Here is a 9,759-nt window from a genome sequence, read left to right as displayed (position 1 = left end):
CCCCCCCGCCTGCCACTCACCTGCAGCTCCTGGTACAGCCTCCTCAGCTCCGCCGCCGCCGGCCCCGCCAGCTTGCCGCTGTAGGACTGGAGCCCGCTCAGCTTTCCTTTCTTTAAATCTTCCAGTTGCTGACTGAGCTGATCGACCCTTAATATTGCTGTCTGTACTTCCTGCTTCTTCTCCTGGAACATGGCGCTGAACCTTTCTATTTCAGCAGCTAGAACGTCCCACCAATAAAGAAAAAGACATCACTTAGTCGATATTTTGTGTGTGTGTGTGTGGTATTTATTTTGGTTTTGTGATTTCTTCATTTCTATCCATTCAACTCAGCTCTAGCATCACCCAGGGCTAGACTTTGGGGAGAAAACTGATGTACATAACCCAACGGACGTTTTGACAAGCCTCTAGGACACATGATGTGACTGCCCACACAGCAAACTATACGTGCACTAATTATGGAATATGCTTTAACTGGGGCAGCCAGTCCAAAGGGGAGCTTGGCCAAGCCACTGAGGAATCTCAATGCACCAATGGACCGAAGTCTGTGTAAGGGCAGGAGCCTGGGTGTGGCTGGCTGGTCACTGTAACACAAGGCAGGCACCAACCAAACGGGAATGAAACAAAGAACCGCACACACAAAAGTAAAAAATGAGCATTTGTATGATTATCTTACTACACAGATGAAGTTTAAGCCGTACAGTTTACAGAGACCCTCAGGACGAGCGGAGTGTCACGGCGCTGTGGCCCCAGTCCGGAGGGCAGCTAACGTGTTACAAGCGTTAACAACGGACCTTCCTGCCGCACCGAGAGACCTTCTAGGATCACGTAGCCTAACTGACCCCGTCCTTTTAGATGCAGGTTTCAGAGCCAGACATCAGTGTGCCTTCTCCAGCAAGGTGTGACACTGGTCCACGTGTGCCCAGTGTCCAGAAGCTGGACTGTCATCTAGGCCTGAGTGTGGGCACGGAGCAAGGCACAAACGTACACAAGTTGCCGTTCATGATTTTGCTGTAGTCCACTTGTCCTCTCATGGCGCGGATCTTCTTCAGCTTGTTTTCCTGGGCTTCGACTCGCTCTTTCAATTTCTGAAGCTTTTCATTTTCAGAGACAGACTGCTGCTGACGGCGCTCCTGCTGCTTCAGGAAATGTAAACGTTGTTCCTAACAAAAGAAGGAGACAGGTGACTGCAGAAGTTGAAGCAGATGATCGCTTTTACACATCAGACAAGTCTGAGTGGGCTCCGTGCCATCAGCCCTCGTAACGAACAGTAAAGAAACGCCTGCGGACTCCTGCCGGCATCGGCCCCCACGGAACGGGGATATCGGGGCCCGTACAGCTGAAGGCTGTCAAGTGTGCTGTACTCCGTACAGCAGTCTACGCTCAGTTCACACGAACCCTTCCTCAGAGTCTTACAGCGTCACACGCGCTCACACACCCTCATCTTCGTCCTGTGTGTGAAGCTCCGCAGCCGAAGTTTCCTGCTGGCAGTTGCATGTTTCCTGCCGCCACAAAACGGCTTCCCAAGGTTCCTTGTTAATCTCTTAAAGGAAAGCGGCACTGAAGCAAAGGGCTTTCTACTGAACAAAGCTCATCAGTAAGCGAATAAGCCTCTAACGTGCTAAGTAACACTGAACAGTCAGGGAAGTGTTTGTTTCATTCATTTCTTCAAAATGAATGAAACCTTCCACGCTCAAATAAGGACAGGACAATCCCAAGGTAAAGAGACACGCAGGACTCTTCAGCAGTCTTTTCCCGGTTCCTATGATGGGGGAACACTGGCATGAAATACGGTCCCGCACGTATGCGTTAAATGCACCTGAGTAAGGAAAGGATGGAGTGTGACTCTGCAGGGACAGCACATGACACTCTAAAGTAAGGGAGTGTGTGCTTGAATATGTAAAGGGTACACATGTTAGCATTAACTTGTCATTTACGCTGCTGAAAATGTCTAAGAATTTCTTTATCGGTAATACTTTGGATCAGTATTTGGAAAGGAAACAAAAAGCAGAGCTAGAAAATGTTATAACCACATAACACTACGTACACTTCACCTGAGAAATCTTATTAATGGGACGAAAAGCTTCCCAATTTACTTAACTCTTAATTTTTTTTTAATTCTTGTACTTCCAGTAAGTTTCGCAAGACAAACTTTTTTTCCTGCAAGACAACTTTAAAAAACAAGCCCAATTTATGCTATGATATATCCACGTGAAAGTGGATAGTACAATGAATTAAATGGGCACTCAATAAGTGAAAAAAGTGGGATTGGACGTTTCGCTATTAAGCAATCTCTCCACAGAGAAGCAGTAAGAACCCAGGCAGAAATGTTTCCGTATTCTTATACAGCAGCCTTTCACAGCAGTTTCAGAGATCATTACAACAAGAATATCCTCTGGCAGGCATGGGTGATAGGGCTGAGTTTTCAGTCTGTGATAAGAAAAATTTCAAATTTTGTTACAGCATCTCAATGACAAACGCACAACTCGGTGTAGAGAGAGCCCTAACTCTGCTTAGTAAAAAAACCAAAGTCCACGCAGAGCGCCAGAGAGGAAGCCTAGCTAACCCACTGTCATGGCTATGGGGCCCACGACCGGTGTCCTCATCCAGCTTTTATCTACAGCTGACTAAGGTCAACCACCTCCTATTTTGGGGTGTCTGAGTGTGGGTGTCAAAGGTCTTACTCCGATGCCTTCCCAATTGGAAGGAGCTAGAGTATTCATACACCATCACAGAAGAGGTAACAGACAGGAGGACACTGTGACCGACCCTCCGTGACTGGGCCCTACAAGGGCCGCCCGTGGGTGTATTCACTCCAGGCTGAAGCAGCTGCTGAAGAACACTCTTCAAGAATATTCTCCCACCTTGGCTTTTATAAGCTCACCTTGGCAACCAACATTTGCTGCTGATTTTCAATTTGCTGCTGCTGCCTGGCGGCCATATCTTGGAGCTCGGAGAGGGTGAGTTCCGCGCGTGCATTTCCCACCTGCGGGGAGCAGAACATGGACAGGCTGGAAGGTACGGTTTAGCTGCTCAATTGTTTTCCTCGTGTCAGAACAAGTATACATCAGGATCTTAAATCGCTTCCCTTCTAGAAGTTAGGATGATACAAATTACTCGGTACATAAGAACTTTTCTCACTTTTAGACAGCTTTTATTAAATAATATACGTAACAGCTTTTTTAATACACCAGATACTATATTTAAAAGGGATGGACATACACACACACACACACACACACACACACACACACACACACCTAAGGGATACAACTTGTGGGAATGCAAACTGGTGCAGCCACTGTGGACAACCGTATGAAGTTTCCTCAGAAAATTAAAAATATAACTACCATATGATCCAGTAATTCCACTACTGGTTATTTACCCAAAGAAAATGAAAACACTGATTTGAAAAGATATATGTACCCTTATGTTTACTGCAGCATTATTTGTAATAGCCAAATTATGGAGGCAGCTCAAGTGTTCATGGATAGATGAATGGAGAAGATGTGGTGTGTATACATACAACAGAATATTCCTCAGCCATAAAACATAAAATATTGCCATTTAGAACACAGAGGGATTGAGAGAGAACAATGCTACGTGAAATAAGTCTGCCAGGGAAAGATAAATGCCATATACTTTCACTTACATGTGGAATTTAAGAAAGAAAAAAATGAACAAAGGAAAAAAAACAAACAAAAAAACAGACTCTGGAAAAAACTGATGATTACCAGAGTCGGGGGGGGGATGGGAGAAATAGGAGAAGGGGAGAAACCTACACTTATCCTGATGAGTAACATACAGAGCTGCTGAATCCCGATACTGCGCACCTAAAGCTAACGTAACACTGTATGTTAACTATACAGGAGTTAAAAAAAAAAGACCCAACCCTTTGCAAATGTATACTGAAAATGACATGCCTCTTTTCCTCTTTTTGGACTAGCTATTTAAGGGTGAATAAATGGGGATTTTGAATTTGAATAAATGGGGATGTCAAATGTTTGAGAACATACCACCTAAAAAATAAAGGTGTACTGATCCTCGAGGACAAATGTCATTTCACTGCCACCTGGTCTCAAGCAGCTGAAAAATACAGATTCTAAGAATACAAATACCTCCTTAAAACTCTATATGTATGGCTTTCACCAAGGACTGGGCCACCGCTGACAACGCTGCCTGCAAAGCGGGTACAAAACGGTAAGCTTCCGAGGCCCGGGCACCTCACCGATGGGAGGGGGGAAGGGTGTCCCCACGCTCCGCCGCCACTGCTAACAACCTCGGGGCTCTGGCTGCCGTGTGCCTTGCTCCGGGTGGGCACCTCCACCAGAGAGCAGCGGGGAGAGGTGAGAAGGCCAGCACCGAGGAGGTCAAGGGGCTTCCGCAGGCCAGCCCGCTCGCGTGGCAAAGCCGGGNGAGCTACGCTTTCAGCCCCTCCTGTGCTGACCTTGGCGGCTGGGCTCCAGTCCCTCCCCCAGACCAGCACTCTGTACTCTGTCCCCCTGTGCCCGGGGCACCCTCTTCCCTTCCGCCCTCTGGAAGCCCTGCCGCGCTGACCCCGCGCTTCCCCCATCTTAAGGCTGTCATGCACATTCTTGAAAAATGGAATCAGGAACTGTCTTCTGTTACCTAAGATCCTGAGGAAACAATATGGAGCAAAGCCCTCTTCAGAACTAGACACTGTAAACTGCCAAATTACAGAAACTTCCATCTCTAAAGAAATTTGCTTATTGTACAAAAAAAAAAAAAGCCCGGCAGAACCATCGAAATGCCTGACACTTCCGTTTTAACCTGAATAAGGGGCTGCTAACTTCCACCTACTACGATTTTCTCATCACTGCAACAAAAGGTATTTTTGAAACCATTAGAACCTTTACTTCTAAAAGTATTTTTGATGAGAGAAAAACTATGTCTACTCACCAAATCTTTCCATTTACATTAATTTCTTAATTTTACAACTTACACAAACAAACATCTGGTCTCCCCTCACTCCCAGTGGCCCCCAGCAGCGGGGAAGAGCAGAGACCCCCAGCGGGGGAGGGGGGTGCAGAGAGCTGGCGGGGGCCCTGCCCTGCTGGGAGGGCCGGGAAGTGCTGTGCGGTGTCAGCAATGCAGGAATGCAGGAACGGCTCAATGAACTTTTTCAAAGTGAATGTCCCCGTGTAAATGTTAATTTTCATTTTAATTCCAGTATAGTTAACATAAAAAATACAGAACACTTCACAAATTCGCATGTCAGCCTTACGCAGGGGTCACCCACACACTTTTTTGGCACGCGTGCAGCTGAAGCCAGCAGTACCCCTGTGTAACTTCACTAAGTGTGAGCAGGGAAGGTGCAGAGAGAGAGAGACAGAGCATGAGCGGGGGAGGGGCAGAGAGGGAGGGAGACAACAGAACCCGAACCAGGCTTCAGGCCCCGAGCTGTCAGCACAGACCCTGACCTGGGGCTCAAACTCACGAACCATGACAGCATAATGTGAGCTGAAGTCGGACGCTTAACCGACCGAGCCCCCAGGTGCCCCTTAACTGTATCTGAAACGGGTTATAAAACCAGCAACCACCATAAACTTACAAGTCAACAACTATGCTACATTTCACACGTTCGTATATCTTCCCTTGATTGTTCCATGTGAAAATTTAGAAAAAGAAGCACCTTTTCAGTTTTTAGGACAACAAAACCCTTCCATACAAATTCAGTCCTTTGATGACAGGCCTGTCACTGTGGTCCCTCCAGGTCGGCTCAGCCTCCTGACAGTTCTCAGTTCTCCACGTGCATCCAAACAAACCCATGACCTAAATCCTCACTTATTTCTTGGCGCTGCATCAAGTAAGAAGAAATCAAATCCCGTTCCCTGGGCTCCCGGAAGTCCCTCCCGGCCGGGTCACTGGGCGAGCTCGGCTCCAGGCCACAGGCAGGATGGGCCCTGCCCACCAGCAGCACCACTAGTGCAGAAGTGGGTGCTGTGCTCTCGCAGATGCGGCCCGGGCCCAGAGGAAAGGCTAGCCCCTCTCATAGCCTTCCAGCAGGGGCGACGGCCTGGGGCCCCACAGCTCAGGCCCCTTGCACGTGACCTTGGAGCTGAGCTAGGACTCTAGGGCAAGCGTCCATGCTATGAAGGCAGGTTGCTCCTCCACTTCTCACAACATGGCCACCCAACTCCATGTCCATGTCTAACAAATCCCCCACCCACCACAAGAGCAGAGGGAAACAGAAGCCTCTGGCCCCCCATCTCCATGATCACTTTCCCCTTCTTTCTCCAAACGCCCACAAATCTACCCACAAAAATGAGAAATTAAAAGACTTAACTGTCTAACTTGCAATACTTTTATATACAAAATACTGACAGAAAACTCACTCTAACTAATGAGAGGCTTCCAGAGGCCCCTGGCCCCAGCAGCTGCAGGCCCCAGCCCAGCACGGTGGGGCGGATATGAACGAGTCCGCTCCCTCATACTCCGGTGTGAACAGCATCTTCCCAAACTTGAAAGCCCACACTTTTCATTCTGTCTTCCTGCGAAGAGTCTACATCTTCCTCACCATTTTAACTGCCTCTCCAGACTCTTTAAAAGAATTTACTGGGGCGCCTGGGTGGCTCAGTCAGTTATGTGTCCAACTTCGGGTGAGGTCATGATCTCGTGGTTTGTGGGTTCGAGCCCCGCATCTGGTTCTGTGCTGGCAGCTCAGAGCCTGGAGCCTGTTTCCGATGCTGTGTCTCCCTCTCTCTCTGTCCCTCCCCTGCTCACACTCTGTCTCTGTCTCAAAAATAAATAAAAACTATAAAAAAAATTTTTTAAACAAAAAACAAAAAAAAAAGAAAACAATTTACTTAGGTAATCTCTACACTCACTGTGGGGCTTGAACTCACCACACGGAGATCAAGAGTTGCGAGCTCTACTGACTGAGCCCACCAGGCCCTCCACGCCCACCCAAAGTTCTCTCAATGCCTCATTAGTGCAAGTCCCCCCGGCCCTTACCGCCTTCCTCCCGATCATGTGCTCTACACTCCCGTCTGCCTGGAGGGGCTGCACACGGCCGAGGTAGTGAGGCTTTGCAAAGGATGTGCGGAGCACCTGGGTGGTCCAGTTGGTTGAGTGTCTGACTTTGGCTCAGGTCATGATCTCACGGTTTGTGAGTGCGAGCCCCACGTTGGGCTCCATGCTGTCAGCATGGAGCCTGCTTTGGATCCTCTGTACCCCACGCCCTGCTCTTCCTCAACTCATGCCCTCTCTCTCTCTCTCTCTCTCTCTCTCAAAATAAACAAACACTAATAAATAAACTATGTGCTCAAGATCCCAGCATGAGTAAGTGACAGAGGACAAATGGCAAGGTGGTTGCAAAGGGGTCATGGGAGCCGGAACCGTTTGGAGCACGAAACACGCATACACCACAGCAGGATCACTCACTGGCCCTCGCTACGCCAGCCAGGCCCAGAGGCACTGCGGGTACGAAGTGAGATGTGCCCCTGTTCTCAGTGAGTCTCTGTCCTGACCCATGAGAGAATAACCTCACAATGGAAGCAATTAGGTTACTCATCAAATTTGACTCCGAGGAACAGAACCTGAGCTCAGTTTTCTTTATACTGAGTATCTTCACTGAGAACTAAAAGCAGCATTTCCCATTAGAGCAGTCAGGACTCTTATAAAAGTGCACTGTTCAGCCTGTCCCCTGCCCTAGAAAGGTCGTGAGGAACCAGAAGAGGACGTTTCACAACCTCCCTCGGCCACCCTGAGAGCCGTGGGTCCAAAAATAAAAAGACCCTTTTAAAGCCTCCTTTCCCAAAACAGTGAAACCAAACAAGAAGCCAGCCCCTCCATATGTTACTGCTCCTGACTTTACAGAAATTGCAAATAAAATTATTTCACAACACTCAAAATTAGCAAAAATAAAATCTAACTTTCTTCTATGGTCTTAAATTTAAGATATTATATGCAACTTTTAAAAAATTGACCAGCATATATTCTAGACCATTTCCTACACAAAACTGCCAAGATACCCATACTGGTAGTGAGTGGAAACAGAACGACAATTGGCCAGTTTAACAAATACACAGTGAAATCAATGTTTACTTTTAAAATCACATTTATTGAAGGATGGCTTACAGGCAATAAAAAGCACCCTTGTAAAGTCCACTGTTGAATGAATTCTGACACCTGCTGGTCACTTCCACTCCTTAGGCCCCCGCCCCACTCCGCACCCTGGCAACTACGGATGTGGGGCCCGGCATTCTGTCCTGAGAGCCTTGTTCTGTTTGCCCAAGAATTCCACACAAATGAGACTGTCCAGTGCGTGCTTCCTTCACGCCCACAATGCTTCTGAGATTCACCGGTGTCGTTACATGTATCAGTAAACTTGTGCTTTTCACTGCTGAGTAGTACTCTGCCGTATGGACATACCACATTTCGGTCATCCATTCAGCGTCAGTGGGCACGTGAGTTGTTTCCACTTTTGGACTGTGATGACTAAAGCTGTCCCGGAATTTATGTGGACCTTGGGTAACCAAAGTCAAGAAGTAGGACAGGCAGGTCGTGTGGTTAAGTGGCTGCTGACCTTACAGAAACTGCCAAACTGCTTTCCAAAGTGAAACGTGCCATTTTACATCCCCGTGAGCCACACAGGAAAGTTCTAGCTTCTCTGCATCCTTGCAAACACTCGCTGTCAATGTTTACATTTTAATTATACTCTTCTTAGATAAAATGTTAACATCTTGGCAAAGAAAGGATTTCATAAACGGTATTCAGATAAGTAATTTTTTAAAGTTTTTTTTATGTTTTATTTATTATAAATAAATAAAACTGACTGAGCCACCCAGGCACCCCCAGATAAGTAATTTTAAACAGGATAAAAATGTCCATAATTAAGTGATCAAAGCCAAACACACTACATTCAGATTTTCAACAAATAAGCTATCAATAAACAAGATGTGCCAGCAGTTAGATAAGGAAAAGGGGCTCATTTCCCAGGCAAAGTCTCCTTTGTACTAATTATGTGTAGGAGTCATGGCTCACGAAGCTATCATCTGCCTGAGAAACAGGCTCCCAGAACTAAAATTTCAAGGTGATCAGAAACACTAGGACTCAGTTGATAATTATGATTGAAACCTTTAGATCACAAGTCAACTTGGTACCATGGCTTTCATCAAAAGTATTTTTTTTGTCTCTTCAAATAAAGTTTTTAACTTGTTTGAGGGGCGCCTGGGTGGCTCAGTCGGTTAAGCGTCCGACTTCGGCTCAGGTCATGATCTCATGGTTCGTGGGTTCGAGCCCCGCGTCGGGCTCTGTGCTGACAGCTCCGGGCCTGGAGCCTGTTTCAGTCTGTGACTCCCTCTCTTTCTGACCCTCCCCTGCTCACGCTGTCTCTCTCTCTCTCAAAAATAAATAAAACATTAAAAAAATTCTAAACTTGTTTGAAAGTGGTGTTACAATAATTCAGGCATTAAAAACACATAACAAAGTTTCTCAACACAAACCACTGTAGACAGTTATGCAATATATACAAGCACACGCGTCTTCCACACTAAGCCATGGATGACGTTAGGAAGAAGACTTCGTTTTATAATCTATTATTGAAATAGCCTGTCAGTACGTGCCACGTGTATTTTTCTAACGTGCAAAAAACTTTTCAAAGATTGCAATTTTATCTATGAAAACAAAAGGATTCACCACCTAGCATAGTGTCCATTCAGTTAATGATTCTATTGCAGTTCCTGAAAAATTATGCCATTTTTCAGGCTTCTTTCTGGGGGGGGGGGGGGGAAATAAAGT

At 46.7% G+C, this 9,759-nt stretch overlaps 1 protein-coding gene across 3 annotated transcripts in view; it reads right to left on the bottom strand.

The window, feature by feature from the left end:
• Positions 1 to 9,759, bottom strand: part of PPP1R13B (protein phosphatase 1 regulatory subunit 13B) — a 69,403-nt gene that overhangs the window by 15,341 nt on the left and 44,303 nt on the right. For all 3 annotated transcript variants that reach the window (XM_077776472.1, XM_077776471.1, XM_077776473.1), the window contains exons 5-7: positions 2,882 to 2,983; positions 986 to 1,160; positions 21 to 217 (exon numbers count right to left, since the gene is read on the bottom strand). In XM_077776472.1, the coding sequence (XP_077632598.1) occupies positions 21 to 217; positions 986 to 1,160; positions 2,882 to 2,983 (474 nt within the window). The remainder of the gene's footprint in view (positions 1 to 20; positions 218 to 985; positions 1,161 to 2,881; positions 2,984 to 9,759) is intronic.

This window comes from Crocuta crocuta, unplaced genomic scaffold (assembly GCF_008692635.1).
Source record: "Crocuta crocuta isolate KB4526 unplaced genomic scaffold, BGI_CrCroc_1.0 scaffold8, whole genome shotgun sequence".
NCBI lineage: Eukaryota > Metazoa > Chordata > Mammalia > Carnivora > Hyaenidae > Crocuta > Crocuta crocuta.
The sequence above is the reverse complement of the archived record's forward strand: the minus strand, read 5'-3'. Positions and strand labels throughout refer to the sequence as shown.